The sequence below is a fragment of the Mus caroli genome, unplaced genomic scaffold (genome assembly GCF_978045245.1).
Source record: "Mus caroli unplaced genomic scaffold, Mus_caroli_1 scaffold_14, whole genome shotgun sequence".
Lineage (NCBI taxonomy): Eukaryota > Metazoa > Chordata > Mammalia > Rodentia > Muridae > Mus > Mus caroli.
The window spans coordinates 109,623,199-109,643,106 of record NW_028227269.1 but is presented as its reverse complement, the minus strand read 5'-3'; the positions used below and the strand labels follow the sequence as shown (position 1 = coordinate 109,643,106).

Here is a 19,908-nt window from a genome sequence, read left to right as displayed (position 1 = left end):
AGACTGAAGGCAAACATTCTCCTTAGATGGGTTACGCTTAGTATACAGACATGCCTCAACACAGCAGCGCACGCCTTTAATCAGAGCTCGGGAGGCAGAGGCAAGAGGATCTCTTGAGTTGCAGGCCAGACTGGTCTATGAAGGGAGTTGCAGGACAGCCAGGGAAACACAAACTCTGTCTCAACAAACCAAAATGTACTTAAATGTAAGTTTAGAGATCAGACAACAACTTTGGGTGTCATTCTTCAGGTGCCATCCACTCTGTTATTTATTTGTTTACTATCTGTGGTCCCGGCCTCTCACTGGCCTGAAACTTGCAAAGCAGACTAGGCTGGCCAGCCAACAAGATCCAGCTGTCTCTGTCTCCCCAGGGCTAAGATTTATAAACACACGACTACAGCTGTATAACTTGTTTTGCTCTTGTTTGGTTGGTTGGTTTTTGAGACAGGGTTTCTCTGTCCAACAGCCCTGGCTAACCTGGAACTTGCTTTATAGACCTGGCTGGCCTCAAACTCACAGCGATATGCTTGCTCCTCCTCCCCAGAGCTGGGATTAAAGGCCTGCACCTTCATGCCCAGCATTACTTGCTTCTTAATGACGGACTTGAATTTAATAACAAGCTTGAGCAAAACTACCAGGTATTTAACCAAGCTGGATCTACTAATGCTTTGTAAACCAGGAACACAAAGATTCTTATTATTGCTGTTTGTTTTCAAAACTACTGTATGCATAAAGCATTACAGAATTCATTAAAAAACTGACCCCAATCGTGGTTAGAAGTAGTTGAAGATAAAAGTACAAAAAACAAAGGGGAAAAAGAAATCTTCAATTTATCCTTTATTGTATATTATCATTGTATATTAACTCAATGGCTGGAAAAACGAAGAGGCTCGTCTATGAAAATAACAGCAATTTTCAGGTTTACTTACATGCATTTAGTAAAATTATATTATTAATTAGTATTTAATAATATAATTTAATAATATAATAAAATCAACACAAATTTTAAGGTATGTTCAAAACTGCCTGGGTGAACTGGTGAACATCTTTAGGTAATGACAACATAAATGGACTATACAGTTGATAGCAAAATGTGACTAAATTGATACTAACTTCCAGGGCAGATTCAAACCTTTATGTCACTAGCCATAGATTACTCTTTGTGGGAGCCTAGTGGCTTGGAACTGTAATCCCAGGACTCCAGGACCAAGAGGCAAGAGGACTGTCACAAGCTCAAAGCCAGCCTGAGTTACACAATAAGCCAGTTTAAAAAAACAAAACAAAACAAAACAAACAAAACAAAACAAAATGGGGGTTGGGAGGGATTGTTACTGGTCTGTGACACAATTGTAAATGACAACCAAAGAACAAGCTGTTAGAACATTGCTCCAAAAATGGGCACAGCTGCCACATATCCTGTTGCCATTTTCCCAAAAACAACACAGTGTGAAAGAATAGGAAACAAATATATAAAGACTACTTATAACTTATTTTCATTTAAAAAAAAAAAGGCTACTTGCTTAATACACTTAGTTTTAAATATTGCCAAATAAATCAAATATACTTATCAAGTTACTTGTCTTAGATAGATCTAATTTTGGGACAAGTCTTTATTCAGAGGCTGGCTCATATCTGAACTATACCACAAACTGTTAAGTTTTAACTACTAGATTATTATAAACAATAATTAATGCCATGCAAAAATGAATAATCACAAACTATTGGGCTAATCAGAAAACATAGAGGGTACTTTCTTGATGCTGTAGTTATAGTATCTTATAATAAATAATAGCAATGACCAAATAAAATAGAAAACTAAAGCAAGCAAAACTAAAGGGAAAGTATAGCCAGCCTGAGACAAGCTATGTTAAATCTGTGGGAAAGTGGAATTCCATCTATCTCTAGGTTTATACGAACAACTGTGAGACTGTGCTCAGACCCGACACTCAGAAGTCTCACCACATGCCAAATGTCAGCTGAACAAGGATGACACCGGTAGTCATGCTCAACTGGACAGGGAAAAGACCAGGAAACCCCAAGCCTACATCAAACTACAGACACCTGAGGAGAGCAGGCAGCAGGTCAAGAGCTGTGAATCACTAAGCCTGGGCAAACACAGATTGTGAAGATTTTAGCTCTCAGAAATGCAGGCTTCACTTGTTTCAACTGGGTTCAGTTTGAATCACTTTAGGAAAGTGTATGTCAAGTGAAAATACTTTCATATGTTGCTTTTAAAATTCTCTCTTAAGTCAAACATTTTTAAAAATTGCCCTCAAACCCAACTATTTTAATGAAAAATTTCACTTAAAGTTTTTTGGGGGAGGAGGGAGATGCCTAGTTAGCAAACTCAGAGTATCCTTAAAACTGGGGGGGGGGGCGGGGGGGGGGTGTCCTGCCTCTGCTTTGCAAGTGCTGGGGTCACAGGCATGCAACATAATCACACCCAGCAAGCTACACTCACTGGAGGAACAGAGAGCTTGGTGCAACTACTGACAGGTAAAGATTTAAGAGGCAAATTACACAGCAATCCAAACAGAACAGCTTTTAAAACATTAAATACTAAATCAACATACCTTTTGTAGACTTGTTGGATTCAACTGAGTTTTGTCAATTATTTTTATTGCAACCTAGGAAAAAAGTATTTACACACTTTCAGAACTCGCTAATTATAGACTAACCAGTAACAGTATTGTAAATTCTCATACATATGGCATTGTTAAAAAGCAATCCAAAAAGCAAATCTCAGCTGGTTATGACAAAGTAATTAGAACCTCCTAAGACGATTATATGATTATTAAGACCAACTCATGAAACCTTCTGCAAATGATATTATAACATTTTTACTTGTTACTTATATAGAAGGTGGAATTATCTACTCTGTCCTTCCCTCAAAATACTACAGAATGAATACGTCAAAACTGATAGCAAGTCTCTTTCCTTTGGGGATAGTAGTGCTGGCTGGAGAGAATCTTGTCTGTGCTAAGCAAGTGCTCTGCTACTGACCTTTATCTCCCATCCCTACTTTGCTATTTAGTGGAACTAATTTCAGCAGACTTTGGAATCCCAGGGCAGAAAGCTGAAAGTAATATTCAGCCTAAAATACCTGTTGGAGTGTCTTGCACATAGAGATTTCGTAAGTAATGAAGTAAGTTGGTGCTGAATCTGAAAACATCTAGCAACAGCAAGAAAGCCACTGCAGACAGAAGGCCTGGTAAGATGCAGGCATCTGTCCTTCTGGTCCCAAGGAGACTTAAAGTAAAGCTCAAGGCCAGCCTGAGGAACCTGTCTCGAAGAACAATGGAAAAGTCCCTGAGACTGTAAAGAAAGCTCCAGACCAATCAGTGGGCCAATCATGCAAAACAGAGAGGCAACAAAGGTGTCGCCTGACAACTTTTGTTCAGAAAGAGCTATACTAAGAGCGAATAGTATTTAAGGGGAAAACAAAAACAAAACCCACTAGCACACAGGGAGAAACTATAGCTTCTAATAATACAGATTTCTTACTTAAAAGGGAAGGCATTAGTTTCACTAATATTTAGTAGATGTGGAGAAGAACTTAAGAAGAAAAAGATTAGCCATGCGTAGCATTTGAACTGAACTCAACTTCCCACTTAAGGTGCAGATAAGTCAGCAGAATGCCTTATAAGATGCAGGAGAGCCCACTTCCCACTGTGCATCTTGTAGAACTCAGATCCTGTAACCTACTGAAGAAAGTACAGCAGTCAATGCCTGGGACAACAAGTTGGAGACTTCCCATGCCAATAATTCTCACTTTTTTTGTTGTTTGTTTGTTTTGTTTTTTTGTTTTTTCGAGACAGGGTTTCTCTGTGTAGCTCTGGCTGTCCTGGAACTCAACTCTGTAGACCAGGCTGGCCTCAAACTCAGAAATCAGCCTGCCTCTGCTTCCCAAGTCCTGGGATTAAAGGCGTGTGCCACCACGCCTGGCGATTCTCAGACTACTTGGTACCTTTACATCCTTCTTAAGGATTACTGATGACCCTAAGTCTGGGCTGTATCTGTCAATATTTACCACATCATAAACGAAAAAAAAAAATTACAAAAACAAGCATCTACACATTCATTACAAAATAACAATAAACCCATGTGTTACCATAGCATACTTAATGAAATCCCTTCTGCTTTTAAAACAGAGTCTCACTATAGAGTTCTGTAGACTAAGCTGGCTTTGACTTCACAGAAAGCTGTTTGTTTGCCTCTGCCTCCTGAGTGCTGGGATTAAAGGTGTGTGCCAGCTTCTGTTGGGATATACATTACCATATGGCCATACTACCAAATGGCCTCTGGAAAAATCCTACCTTCTACTTGTGTGAAAATTTAAAAAGTAAATAGTTTAATAGTATTGGTACAAAAATTGTCTCTAAGATTTATTTTTGTGCCCAGCTTGGTAACTCACACCTTTAATCCCAGCACCTGGGAGGCAGAAGCCAATCTCTGAGAGTTGGAGGCCAGCCTGGTCTTCAGCACAAGTTCCAGGACAGCCGAGGCTACACAGAGAAGCCCTGTCTTCAAAAACAAAAATTATTTTTCTGTGTGTCTGTGTCTGCCTATCTATCTATCTATCTATCTATCTATCTATCTATCTACTGTGCATGTGCACACAGGCATGCCACAGATGACAACTGTCTAAAGTTAATCTTCTCTTCCCACGATGTGGGTTCCAGGGATTAAATTCAGATATCTGATGAGGCAAAGACATATGAACCTTTACCCAGAGAGAGCCATCTTGCCAGCCAACACTATATGATTTTTAAAACTACTGAACTTGATCTAAAACAAATTACTGATTTGCTATGAACCCATAAGCCTCCAGGAACAAGAAGAAACATTGTAGCAATGATTCTGACTCCAGGGTGAAAAGGCTATCCTATCTGCTCCAGAGCAACACAGAATGGAGAAAAATGTGGAGTATGTATGTGCATGCATTTATAAAAAAGTTAAAATACTAGTTCCATATTTGGAAAATATAAATTTTTATTTTTTAAAATTTTTAAAAATTTATTATAATTATATATAAGTGCACTGTAGCTGTCTTCAGACACACCAGAAGAGGGTGTCAGATCTCAATACAGATGGTTGTGAGCCACCATGTGGTTGCTGGGATTTGAACTCAGGACCTTCGGAGGAGGTCAGTACTCTTACCCGCTGAGCCATCTCACCAGCCCTGCTTTTTATTTTTAAACCATCCTGATGAATCTTATCCTGCCCCCGGAAAATATAAATTTAAGTGGGAACTGTACTAGAAAAGAGAAAAAGGTATCTGCTGGTAGGATATTCGAGTATTACCTATGCACTGCTCAGGAACCAGGCTATTTATTAATCTTTACAGACTAAGTTGTTCTGAGGTTAGACAGTTTCCTCTGAGATTGAAACACTCCATCTGTAATGAAGCCCCTTCAAGCAAGGGGATAAACAACTCAAAATAGCTTCAGGAAGTCCTGGAAACTGACCAGATGCACTAGGCTCCTCCTTGCCAGAGTACCACAATAAAACCTGAGAGGAAAGCCAGCCAGGGTTACACAGAGAAACCCTATCTCGAAAAACAAAACAAGCCAGGCAGTGGTGGCGCACGCCTTTAGTCCCAGCACTGGGGAAGCAGAGGCAGGCAGATTTCTGAGTTCGAGGCCAGCCTGGTCTACAGAGTGAGTTCCAGGACAGTCAGGGCTACACAGAAAAACCCTGTCTCAAAAAAAAAAAAAAAAAAAAAAAAAAAAGAAAGAAAAGAAAAGAAAAGAAAAAACAAAAAACAATAGAGTCCTTCTCAGATAAATGGAGTTTAGCTTCAAAGAAAACTCTTGAGACAGACCAGCTGCCTGGAAGACCGGCCGAGGCAGGCACCTGCAGGACACTCCAACCTGTTGAGCTGCCTTCAACTCCAGTTTACAGCGTGCTCCAGGTTCCCAACCCTGACAACTGCCACCAATGCTGGGGTGGCTTTAGTGATATGGCTGTCTTTTGAGTCCTTTCTGTTCCTGGAAGTGACCCCTCACCTCTATTCCTGTACATCACCAAGATGGCTTGGTTGTGGCGGCACGTACTTTGGTTTGTTTGGGCTGAGATTTTTGTGTAATGTCTCCCAGGAAATGTTCTGTCACAAAAAGAGCACGGTGCTTAAGTTTGCTGAGCTGCTCTAAGGCCTTCAACACTCCTAACAGGCAACCAAAGATACATTAAAAATGGAGATAGGACAATGAAAAAACATGGTCTCCAGCAGTTTAAATGTATTTTAAAGTAGAATTTTCTTCAAATCTGTTCTTTCTTTTATGGCTTTTATTTAGTTTTATGTGCCCTGGTGATATCTGCCTGGTGTGTGTCTATGTGAGGGGTTGGATTCCCATGGGACTGGAGTTAGAGACAGTTGTGAGCCACCATGTGAGTGCCAGGAATTGAACCTGGGTCCTTTGGAAAAACAAACAGTGCAGTACATTTAACCACTGAGTCATTTATCCAGTCCTAAATTTTATTTTCATAAGCATTTTTACATGGTATATTTGGAATTTATTTCTTTTTAGTCATCATCTGCATTCTCAGGACAAATCCAGCAGTCTGGGGCATGCTTCCACTTTGTTCTGAAACCTGGTTTCTAAGCTTAATCTTGCTCTTCACAATTGCTTTTTCTTCTGGTTGTAAATGACACCTTCCTATTCTCAAGAGTCTATCCTGTTTCTGTTCTTACATATGTTTTGGGGGTTTGGGGTTTGAGGAGACAGGGTTTCTCTGTGTAGCCCTGGCTGTCCTGAACTCACAGAGATCTGCCTGCCCCTGCCTCCTAAGTACTGGGATTACTGCCCTGTACAGCCACTGCTCTTAACTCCTGAGCCATCACTCCATTCAGGGACTGCTTTTCAAAACAAGTCAAATATGTTATATACAGCTCCACTTTGAGGCTATGAAAATCCTCAAAGCTGCTGTGAGTGAAAGGTAATCATTTAACCTGTATCTACAGCAAGGAGACCTGAGGAGGAAGTTCTCCTCCTCAGATAAGCCTTGGCTCAGACCTGGAGCCTGGCGAGCTGAGACAGCAGTGAAACCTTGAGATCAGGAAGAAAGGGCGACTACAGGGCATGATCACTGTGGTGTGTCAGACTGGTCAAGCCGTGGTGGGTTTGGGGAAGAGTGGTATAAAATAAGCCACAAAGGTTCCCGAGGTGAGGGAAGAAGATTGTGCCTGTCACATCCTATGTCAGGTTCTGGGAATTTTTATTTAGTAACTCTGATGCCAAAGGAAAGTGAAAGTTTGAAGACAGAAATAAAGATGCTCATGCAGGAGACAGGCCAGGCAAACAGTCCTGGGGAAAAGGAATGTCTATCTTCTCCCTCCTTTTTTTTTTAAAGATTTATTTATTTTATGTATATGATTACGCTGTAGCTGTCTCAGACACACCAGAAGAGGGCATCAGTCCCATTACAGATGGTTGTGAGCCCCCATGTGATTGCTGGGAATTGAACACAGGACCTCTGGCAGTCAGTGCTCTTAACCACCGAGCCATCTCTCCATTCCTATCTTCTACCTCCTGATCAAAAAAGATCCTAACATTTTGAGCCTGAAAGGTGTTAAAGCATCCACCACCATTAAAAGAGCGGTCAAATGTATGTAGTACTCATGCAGAGGGCCTGAGTTCAGTCAACTCCCAGCAACCAAGTTCAGCAGTGAACAACCACCTGCAATCTGCGTGTGGCAGAATCCAATGTCTTTGACACCTTTGGGCACCTATACTCATCAGCACAAAACTACACACACAGCATACATATACATCAGCACAAAACTACACACACAGCATACATATATATCAACAGTTTAAGTAAACAGTAACTCTAAAAAGCCCTTAGATAATACCTAAAGGTAGAAAAGAAGCAAGAATATAAGCATACTACTTCAGATAAAGTAACAAAACCCAACAACAGTCGTGGCAGTCTTCCATGACTAGGAAACGAGGATGTCTAAACCATGGTGTAAACTAGACACTTTATGGGCTGGAGAGATGGCTAGGTGGGTAAGAGCACTGACTGTTCTTCTGAGGTTCTGAGTTCAAATCCCAGTAACCACATGGTGGCTCACAACCACCTGCAATGAGATCTGATGCCCTCTTCTGGTGCTGTCTGAAGACAGCTACAGTGTACTTCTTATTATGTATAATAATAAATAAATCTTTGGGCTGGAGTCAACAGGGACTGAGCGAGCGGGGTTGACTGGAGCAAGCAGAGGACCTGAAAATTCAACTCCCAACAACCACATGAAGGCTCACAGCCATCTGTACAGCTATAGTGTACTCACTTTACATACACTATCTGAGTACTGTTACTAAATGCAAAGCTTTCCTGTAGCCAAGATGTGTCTGTGTGGTTGAAATTATGTGCTGATCATATGTAGCCCTCTCCTCTGACCTGACAGGTCACATGAGCATCACTTACAGCCCAAGTTGCCTTAACTAATGATCCTCCTGCCTCAGCTTCCCAAGCCATGGCTTACTTTATTTGAGTGCCTCTTCGGGGACATTTGGTACTATGCATATATTGGTCAGTGTTGAACTGATGGCCCACAGCCCATTCATGCCAGGACTACACAGTGAAACCCTGTCTCAAAAAAACAAAAAAAATAAAAAAGACGCATGAACATGGCTTTGTCCCCTGTACTTTTAGAATGCTACCAGCTTTACCTTTTTATTACACATACCATTCTAACACAAGGTCTTTCTTTCAATCTTTGGTTGCTCACTTCCAAATCTACTACAATGGATATTCAACTCAAGTAAATTATTCTGAGTATTAACTTTCTGTCTTTCTTTGTTTTAATGAAAATCCAATTAATCACTCCTTCCACCTTAAAAAAAAACCCTCTATGCTGAGTTCTATAACAGCACAAAGAACACATGCATGATACCCTGAAGCCTCCCTCCCCCCTACCCTGGTTTCTCAGTGCAGCTCTAGCAATCCTGAAACTCACTCTGTAGACCAGGCTGCCTCAAAGTTAGACCTCTGCCTGCCTCCGCCTTCCCAGTGCTGGGATTAAAGGCCACTGCCACCAGCCCAGCATCCCTTCCTTTTTGTTTTTTTTTTTTTGTTTTGTTTTGTTTTTTCCGAGATAGGGTTTCTCTGTGTAGCCCTGGCTGTCCTGGAATTCACTCTGTAGACCAGGCTGGCCTTGAACTCAGAAATCCACCTGCCTCTGCCTCCCGAGTGCTGGGATTAAAGGTAACTACATATCTCTTCACAGCCTTCAACCAAACAATGTGGAAAAGACTAAAATGTAGCAAAATTCTATGCAGTCTTAAAGTAGAGATACCTGGGGAAAAAGTAAAAATGTGGGCTGAAGAGACGGCCCAACTGTTAGGAGCACACTCTGCTCTCACAAAGAACCCAAGTTCAGTTCCCCAACTCAAGCTGAGCAGCTTACAACCACCTCAAACACAGCTCCAGGAAAACCAACGCCCTCTTCTGGCCACAAAGGACACATACACTCATGTGTACAAACACCCCTCAGAGACACACATACACACAAAATTAAAAATAAAAATAAGAGCTGTAGAGATGACTCTGGTTAGGAGCACTTGATGCTCTTGTGAAGGGAACAAGTTCAATTCCCAGCACCCAAAACAGGTAGTTCACAAACCACTTCTAATATTTCCAGTTCCAGGGTATCCAATCCCCTCTTCTGACCTACAAACAAGCAGGCACATATAAACATGTATAATTAAAATAGATTAAAAAGTTAAAAATAGAAATCATAAACAAAAAGAAATTAAAATAGTGTCCCATAATTTGTATTACAAAGTTGTTTTGCATAAAAAATGCAATATATTAATATCCAATAGCATTATTGTTATATACTAACTTTCTTGTTGGTTGCTTTTTTGAGACAAGGTCTCGCTGTCTAGTCCTAGCTGGCCTCAAACTAACAGTGCTTGTGTCTGCTCACCCCTATTCCCCTTGCTGGGATTAAAGTGTAAACCACCATATCTAGTTTATTTTAATTTTCTTAAGTGTTACCTTCAGAATACAGTAACTATCACTAGCAATAACACATATATAAATAAAGGTATTTGAGAACTTCTCAAATAATAAAATCCAGAAGGAGAGGACAATAAGATATAAAAACATTCCTCAAAAACATGTATTTGGATGTAGCCTATAGACAAATACAAAAATCATTTTAAAAAGACTAGCAGCTGTGGCTTCTTCTCCTGCTATTCCTAAAAAGTTTTTAGCACAGTCCTCATAAGAAAGGAGAAAAAAAATCCAGCCGGGCTGTGGTGGTGGCGTCATACACCTGTAATCCCAATAATTAGGAGGCAGAGACAGGCGGATCTCTGTGAGTTGGCCACCAGCCTAGTCTACAGAATGAGTTCCAGGACAGCTAGGGATACAAAGAGAAACTCGATTTTAAAGACCAAAAGAAAAAGAACATATGCTAAAACATATAATGATCTGAAGCCTCAAGAAGTTTAGTATGCCACAGGGCCACTGTTACAACCAACGGTAAGTGCTTTTAAGTTTTTAGAATCAGAGGCTGGAGTTACGTAAAGTGCTTAGTATACACAATATTGGGGGTTCAATCTCCAGAACTGCTAATGAAATAAATAGGTAAGAATTAAAGGCTAAGAGTAAGTGGGGCTACAGTCTCCTCTAGTGAAGGGACAGGACATGAGGAGAAAGGAGCGCAGACACTCCAGTTAAGTAGGAAGGTCTAGCAATAACAGGACATAGATGTGAAGGCACATGTTAAAAAGACAAAAAAATGAATGAGTAATTAGTGTTGACTGGAACAAGATGCTGTCCTCCACCTCTGCTCCAGGCAGAAGAGCAGATCCCTATCTAGATGAATGTAACATACCCAGAGAAGAGATACAGACAAGTGTCGGGGGTCTCCATGAAAGCACCATAACCTGCCAATGGCAAGCTTGGTGGCCATATCCTGTACACATGAACACAATCCACTTCTTAGAGCTCTAACTTAAACAGATAGCCAGAGATGACCAGACTGCAAAAAGGCAGTCAGTCTGTACAATTAAGAAATGTTGCCCCCTTGTGACCACACAAGTACAAAGGACAGACAGGCGGACGCACGCACACACACACACCCCTCTCCTCACCCCCCAAGAGTCTCTAAGTATCCCCGGCTGTCCTGGAACTCACTCTGGAGTGCTGAGACTAAAGGTGTGGGCCACCACAGTTGTCAGTTTTAAGACTTACTTTTTATTAAGTTGTGTGTGTCAAGTATGTGCACATGAGTCACGGTGCCCATGGAGGCTCTGGACTGGAGTTTCCGTGACCTGACATGACTGCTGGGAATCAAGCTTGGGTCACCTGGAGAACAGTCCATGCTCTTAACCACTGACCTTTCTTTCCAGCCTCCCAAATTGTCAGAAATGATTTATTTTTTACAATAAAGTATGCTATCTGATATTCTATTAGATCAGCAAAAATGGACAGACAATCAGACAAAAGTTTCTTATAGAGCTTAGGCAAGAATGTGGAAAACAGACATTCATTTTTGAAGGCTAATATTATGATTCTTCAAAATTGGCTTAATAGTGTCTATTACAATGTCAAATATTTGCCCACTCTGACCCACTATGACCTTATATTCTGTTTCCTGGAACTCACTCTGTAGATCAGGTTGGCCTTGAACTCAGAGATCCACCTGCCTCTGCCTCCCAAGTGCTGGGATTATAGGTGTGCACTACTATAACCACGCTTATCCTACATTCTGAATAAGAGCACACATCGGGTAAAGATTATTTACTATGGATCTATTTGTCTTAATAACAAAAACATTTAGAAATATCCCCAGTAGTCACTCTGACCCACTGTATACTGAAGACTATGCTGCCTTTAACTAATATGTGATATCCAGGAAGACAAAGACAGTGATCAAGGCTCATTACTAACCAAAGATATCACTACTTGATTGGTGAGAGGCTTAACACACAAAAGTGCTCGCCATACAATCGCAACCTGAATTTGAAACCTAAAACCCACAATGGTAGGAGAGAATGGCTCTAATCTTTACACGTGGGAAGTGTTGTGCATGGCCATGCTCACACATACCCTGATAAGAGAAACAGTACTGCTATTAAAAATAGCCAAATAATAGAAATCACTGTTATGCCCATAGTCTCTTTTTTTGTTAAGCAAAAAGTTAATGTCTATATAAAAACTGGAGGGGCTGGTGAGATGGCTCAGTGGGTAAGAGCACCCGACTGCTCTTCCGAAGGTCCAGAGTTCAAATCCCAGCAACCACATGGTGGCTCACAACCATCTGTAACGAGATCTGGCGCCCTCTTCTGGAGTGTCTGAAGACAGCTACAGTGTACTTACATATAATAAATAAATCTTTAAAAAAAAAAAAACTGGAGAAATTCTCTTAGAATAGAGCAATTTTTTAAAAAACAAATTTTTTGCTTTCTACATAACAACTTGTATAATGTTTACATATATGATTCTGGTCATACATACGACAGAAAGAAGAAAACAAAAAGTAATTTTGACTAAAGTTTTTGAAAACCGAGAAAAACCGTATTAAGTCACTATGGTCACTTTCTGGAGAAAGACTGCACTAAAAGCAAGCACAGTAGACCAGACTCCAGCAAACATGGTTGGTCTGTCTGTCTTGTTAACCTCAGGAAACTGGAGCAAACATCTGGAACTGATAGGTACTAATTTGTTATGTCAAAAACTTATCATCTTGATGGGCCTGGGTGGCACACGTCTTTAGTTCCAGCACTTGGGAGGCAGAGGCAGAGGCAAGCTGATCTTTGAGTTGGAGTTCAGCCTGGTCTATCGAGTGAGTTCTAGGACACCCTGGCTACACAGAGAAACCCTGTCTCAAGAAAAAAGAATTTATTATCTCTAGAAAACGCCACTCCAGGACAACAGGGATGAGTTCCCCTCTTTAGGGCGCTTTCAGCTCCTAAGCAGGAGACTCCACATCTCCACAGGAATATAGGCACTAAAACTGGGAACTATCAAGAGTTATATCTTCTTTTACTGTCTTAAGAGTCTAGTTAGGGTAAACAGGGCTTCCCAACCTTTTTCAAGTTCCAGCAAAAACAAAATCTAGAAGACCTAAAGGGCACGTGGAAGAGGTCTATCAAAAAAGGCTCATGCTGGGTGTGGTGCGGCACTTGGGAGGCAGAGGTGGGTAGATGTCTGAGTTGAGGCCAGCCTGGCCTACATAACAAGTTCCAAGCTAGCCAGAGCCAAAGCAAAGGAAAAAAGAACTGGCTCTTGCTAACTGTTTCTCCGGCTCTATATTCTCTAAGCCAGTGGGGTGCTAGGAGCCTGCCATGTGCCCTGATCAGCATGGCCACTGTGATGGTTTGTATATCCTTGGACCAGGGAGTGGCACCATCTGAAGGTGTGGCCTTGTTGGAATAAGTGTGACCTGGTTGGAATGGGTGTGTCACTGTGGGTGTGGGCATAAGATCCTCACCCTAGTTGCCTGGAAGTCAGCCTTCCACTAGCAGCCTTTGGATGAAGACATAGAACTCTCAGCTCCTCCTGTGCCATGCCTGCCTGGATACTGCCATGTTCCCTCTTTGATGATAATGGACTGAACTTCTGAACCTGTAAGCCAGCCCCAATTAAATGTTTTTTTTTTTATAAGACTTGCCTTGGTCATGGTGTCTGTTCACAGCAGTAAAATCCTAACTAAGACAGCCACTTTCTGTGTGAATGCAAACACTCGTGGATTTTGTTTTGTTTGCCATGTGGATGCATTTTAAGTTATGGTCAAATGAATAACTGCCTCTAAGAAGCATAGACAGCCACTGGATTCTTGAACTGGTTGCATTTAGAAGGTTTATTAATTTGCTTTGTTTTTTGAGAAAGGGTTTCTATGTGTAGCCCTAACTGTCCTGTAACTTACTCTGTAGACCAGGCCTGTCTCAAACTCAAGAGATCCTATTGCCTCTGCCTTCCAAGTGTTGGGACCAAAGGTATGCAGCACCACACCCAACTAGAACATCTTTTTAAAAAGCATCTTTCATCTTTCAATCACACAATTATAGTCATCTGACCCGTATTTATTATACATATAACAAGTACCAACCGTTTCCCTACATCTACCATTAGAATATCAGAGGGAGAGACAAGTCAACCAATATAAGATAAACCCTCTTATATAAGGAAGAGATCAGGACAGTTAAGGAGTCTAACGCTTGAGAAAAGGGATATGCCAATTAATTCTCAGAAGTAATCCCTACGGAGACGGAGAAAGTACTTCCGGCAGACAACAGGTACCAAGACCTAGATACAAGCACTCTTGTCAAAGCAGAGGAGAGGTTCTGCACCATACAAGCAGACGCAGAGAGAAGCTAATTCCGTGCTGTCACTATATGAACACTGATAAGGAATGAAAGAGAACGATTTTGTGAACGATCATAAAAGCTGGGGAAGCACGTGCCTTCTGGCACAACCTGGCAAACTTGGGCTACTAGAAATCCCCAGAGAAGGAAGGAAACCTGCAGGATAAACCTGTGTATACAGACAACCATTGATCTGCAACTAACAGGAGCTTATGGGCTTATATACAGAAGTGCATACATGCAGTTCAAGACAATTTTATTGATTTTTTTTCCATTGAAAAAAGACACAGCATTACTAATTTTTCAAGTTAGCTCATTCACTTGGTGTACTTACAGGAAAGCAGAGCTAACTTCCCAGGTGTTAACGATGTAGCCTGGTCCTTAAGAGATTAGCAGAACAGATACCACAGCAAAAGCAAGCACAGGAATTTACCTCTCTGCCTGTGAGGATGTGTCTCGCCAATTTCACTTTTGCAAAGTTCCCCTTGCCGATTGTTTTCAAGAGTCTGTAGTTTCCAATGTGAGGCTGTTCATCTGCACAGGAAGCTATCGAGTTTCTACACCGAGCTCCAGAGCGCCCGGTGCGGGAGGTGACTTCTTGCCTCCCATCTCCATGTGAAATGTGCTGAAACGTAATGTACACAAAAACAAGGAAGTGAGAGGACATGCAGTACTGCCAAATTTTAGGAACATCTAGTGGATAGAAACAAAACATCAAGGCTTTCATTGAATCCTAAAGCACCGAAGCACGTGATATAAATTTAAGAGGAAAACAAGAGACTGATATAAGAAATATCAAGTTTTATAGTTCAATCCGGTGTTCTAAGAGCTGAGACAATTCCAATTTATGATTTTTCTAATTTATCATGGTACAAAAACATTCATGGAGTATTTTTAGTATAAAAATTGTACTTCAAATTTTGCATTACAACTTTTTCCTGAGCCATTGATAAACAGTGTAATTAACGGTCTAAAAACACCAATAAGCCATGATGGTCAAAATTGCAGTGCACAGTGCAGCCAGCCTTTTTTTTTTTTTGAGGGGAAGAAGGATACAGGTATTCAATTACCCAAGATATACAACACTTTCTTATGAAATGTTTGTTTTAGGTGATTTTTGCAAAATTGTAGACTACTTTAAGTTAAAGTAGGCCAGCTTACCTAGGCTGTACAGTTTGGTAGGTTAAGTAAGGGTAATAATGAGACGTTTGCGAGGAGAGTCACTAAATGTAACCCCACTGTCAGCAGAGAAGCACCTTTATGTTGAACAGGTGACTATCATACAAAACACAGCTTCATTCTCTGCAACAGCATCTGTATGTCTGATACTCACCACAGCCTGTGAGGGGACAAAATGTTAATGTCACCATTCAGTGATGACAAGGAGGCCAATAGTCAATTAGTGAGAAATCCATTTCTTGTTACATTCAATCAATTTTTTTCATTTTACAAACTAGTTTCATTTTAGTTTAGGGCTTTGGGGTTTTTTGTTGGTTGTTGTTGGGGTTTTCTTTCATTTGTTTGTTTTTGGTTTTCTTTTGTTTTTGTTAGAAGAGCTACGTGTAGGGCTGGAGGAGTTGCTCAATGGCTAGTGCCCTCTTGCAGAGGACTTGGGTTTGAGTCCCAGCACTCACATATTGGGTCAAAACGATCTATAACTCCAGTTCCAGGGAGTCTGATGCCCTCTTCTGGCTGCTACAGAAATTAATCACACACATGGTGTACAAATATGCATGCAGGCAAAACTTTTAAGCATATAAAGAAATCTAAAACAATTGAAAGAGCTAAATGTCATGTTACTTTCTTTAGAAATACATGTGTTTTGTTTTTTTTTTTTTTTTGGTTTTATTTTAACTTATCAAATATGGTCCCAACCTGAAGTTGAGAGTCCTACTTCAGTATCTCCCAAATAAGCCACCAGGTTTACAAGCTACAAATCCTTTTAGAATATTATGTATATGATTATTTTGCCTGAATGTATGTCTGTGTACCACATGCATGCAGTGCCTGAGGAGGTCCAAGGGAGTCTTGAGGCAAGACGAGGTCATCAGACCCCCTAGTCTCTTCCTTATAACACAATACACACACTATACATCTTGTCTAGTTTTGAAAACAGTAAGCTATATCCTTAAATTATAGCAAAGGTTTTCCAAATGTTAAAAATAACCTACAAAGCCAAACTGTGACAGTAAGTGGCTCTTCTTCCAAACTTTGTACGTTAGAGATACAGAGTCAATCTTTACTTTTAGAAACATCTAGGGAGCCTGGCGTAGTAGCACACGACTTTAATCTCAACTTCTGGGAGGCAGAGGCTGGTGATCTCTGAGTTCAAGGCCACAATGGTCTACAGAGTGAGTTCTAGGAGAGCCAGGGCTACACAGAGAAACCCTGTCTGGGGTGGGGGAGTTAGGATATTATTTCGTCCACTACAGAAAAGGACTCCATAAAACTTACCAATTTATGATGTAAAAGAAAAACTATCAGCAAGCTAGGATTAGATAGACCTTCCTGTGATTCATGCTCTTAATCTATCAGCAAGCTAGGATTAGATAGACCTTCCTGTGATTCATGCTCTTAATCTATCAGCAAGCTAGGATTAGATAGACCTTCCTGTGATTCATGCTTTTAATGCCAACACTTGGGAGGCAGATGCAGGCAGATCTCTGTGAGTTCCAGGCAGCCTGATCTACATAAGTCCAGGACAACCTACCCTGTCTCAAAAACAAAAAAAAAGAATGGAGCTTCCTTAATGTGATAAGAATCACAGAATCACAGACCATAACTGGCTAATAATCCCATTACTACCACGCTGCCCACTGTTCTATTTGCAGTGTATTAAATAACCTTGTTTCTCACCCCAACCCCTCACCCCTTTTATGGATGCAAGGTCTCAGGTAGCAAGTTGGCTTCAAACTTACTATGTAACTGAAGAATTCCTGATCCTCCTGCTTCCATCTCCCAGCAGCTATTCCAGCAAATATTAGTTAATGGAAAAACGCTAGAATCTGCTCTTTCATTTATTCCTGCCTCTCTGTATTCATTACTGCATCCGGGTTGGCCACAGACTCTCAGATCTTTGTCTCAAACCCTTTAGGATTGGCAATACAGGTGTGTACCACCACACAAGGATCATCTAGTTATTGTCTATGTTTTCCCCACATGTGTGTATAGCATCTGTGAGTCTCATGCCCATGGAAGACGGAAGAGATGCTCCCTTCCCTCTGTAAGGATCCTAAGTAACTGTAAGCTGAGTTATGAATGTTTGTGAGCCACCATGTCAGCGAGAGAAACCAAACTTGTGTGCTCTTAACTTGGGTGCTTTTGAATATTCAGTCCCAGAATAATTTAAGAAATAAGGAGAATCTAATTTGTGCATCTTTAACCCCAAATTATATACTCAAAAGGTTTCAGATACCAGAGAATTTTAGACTTAGCATTAAGGATGCTGGTCAGGTAGGTTTTTTGCTGTTGTTGTTTTGAGTCTTTTCCCTAATTCAATCTAATATATTTCCAAGCCAGGCTCGGTGGTGCACGCCTTTAGTCCCAGCACTCAGGATGAAGAGAGAACAAAAGTATAGTGCATTGCTGTGCAATCATGAGAACCAGAGTTGAAACCAAGAACCTACACAAAACAGCCAAGCACTGTGATTCTAGTTGTAATCCCAGTGCTAAGGGAGCAGAAATACAAGGATTTCTGGGCCTCACAAAGTAAGGACTGATTGGTGAGATGGTCAGTGGGTAAAGGTGCCTGCTGTCAGGTCTGATGAGTGTAATTCCAGGGCCTGGGAAGGTAGATGGAGCAAACTGATCCCCCACAAATTGTCCTCTGATCTCGTTTGCCATGCCACACACATTCCCACATATAGAAATGTTAAATACATTAAAACAAAAACAAAAGAAGGTTGACAGCATCTGACTAGACTCAAGAAATTTTAACTAAGATCTGACCTCTAGAAACTCCCGCACATATCCGCTTAAGTAATAAGATACAAGTGTGCTCCCCTCCACACACACACTTACAAATAGTTTTTGGAATTGGCAGCAGTTATCAACTACCAGTAGCAGTACACTTAGTTATTCGGAGTTTACTGCTGGTGTTTGCTTGGCCTTTTGTGTCTTTTCTGTTTTGCCCTTGTGTTCACAGTCACCAGGAGTTCTGACATTGATCTCTCTTTTGAATTGTTTATCAAAACAAACAATTCAAAGAATAAATAGTAGTTTAGGGCTGCCACAACCTCCGAATCATGCCAGCCTGTCTGTCTCGGCATAAAGCAAACCATGTTTGTATTTCTATCTATCTTGAGGCAGTGTTCACTCTATGGTCTCAACTGGTCTCTATTTATAATCCTTCTATACCTCAGCTACCTCACTGCTAGAATTATTGGCATGTACCACAATACCCAGCACAAAAGTTTTCTTAAATAAGATAAAAAAAAAATTTTTTTTACATAATTTAATTTAAAAAAAGATCTAAGCTAGTTATGGCCCCAGAACTAGAAAGAGGGCTGACACAAATCAAGGTCAACCTGGTCTACATCTCAGGTTGTATAGGCCAGTCAATCAATACACAGCAAACCTTGTCATTAAATTAAAAAAAAAAAAAAAAATTCTGTAAATCCAGCACTTGGGAGGCAGAGGCAGGCGGATTTCCGAGTTTGAGGCCAGCTTGGTCTACAAAGTGAGTTCCAGGACAGCCAGGACTGCACAGAGAAACCCTGTCTCAAAAAACCAAAAGATGGTAAAGTCAGAAATGAAAGAGAAAGGGCCAAAAATGTAACTCAATGGTAGAATGCCTGCCTAGTGTGTACAAGGCCCTGAATTCTATCACAGCATTATAAAAAGGGTTTGGGGGATGGGAGAGGGGTAAAGAGAAAAGAATGTGGAAAAGTTAGGAGGGAGAGTGGATGGGCAGGACCAAAAGATGTTAAGAGAAGAGACGTTAATCAGAATCCCCTTAGTTTTCTCAGAACCCTTTCAAAGTGTTTAGCACTCTTCCTACAAAAAAAAAAAAAAAATAAATCAACTACACATAGGTGGCATGGTGGCACAAGCCTTTAATCCCAGCACTCAGAGGCAGAAGCATCCAGATCTCTGTGACTCTGAGGCCAGACTGGTTTACACAGTAAGTTCCAGAGCTAAACTGTAAGCCTGTCTCAAAAACTAGAGAGATGGACGGACAGATGCAACTAGACAAGCGTAAATCTTGAGAGTTTTTTAGTTGGTTGATTGTTTTTGTTTTCTCAGACAGGGTTTCTCTGTGTGGAACTAGCTCTGTGGACCAGTCCGACCTGGAACTCAGATTCTCCTGCCTCTGCCTCCTGAGTACTTAGAATTAAAGGCCTGGGCTCAGCCTGTGAAATTTTTCAGTCCCATTCAAAACCAACTATTATAAACTTATTAAATAATTAATTCTTAGAAAATCAGTTATATTTAAATTAAATTGGCTTTGTATACAACTTTTAGGCGAATGACTTTCAGTAAACGGAGCTGGGAAAGCACTGGAGCGCAAATAGGGGAAGGCAATTTTACTTCCACAGCGAACATTTGGCAGTGACGGAGACATTTTCAGAGGTTAAATGGAGGA

The 19,908-nt window shown here is 40.9% G+C and overlaps 1 protein-coding gene across 10 annotated transcripts in view; it reads right to left on the bottom strand.

Annotated features, from left to right (window-relative positions):
- Mark3 (microtubule affinity regulating kinase 3) overlaps window positions 1-19,908 on the bottom strand; it is an 87,705-nt gene that overhangs the window by 54,170 nt on the left and 13,627 nt on the right. For all 10 annotated transcript variants that reach the window (XM_029484375.2, XM_029484373.2, XM_029484374.2 and 7 more), the window contains exons 2-3: window positions 14,758-14,949; window positions 2,574-2,627 (exon numbers count right to left, since the gene is read on the bottom strand). In XM_029484375.2, the coding sequence (XP_029340235.1) occupies window positions 2,574-2,627; window positions 14,758-14,949 (246 nt within the window). The remainder of the gene's footprint in view (window positions 1-2,573; window positions 2,628-14,757; window positions 14,950-19,908) is intronic.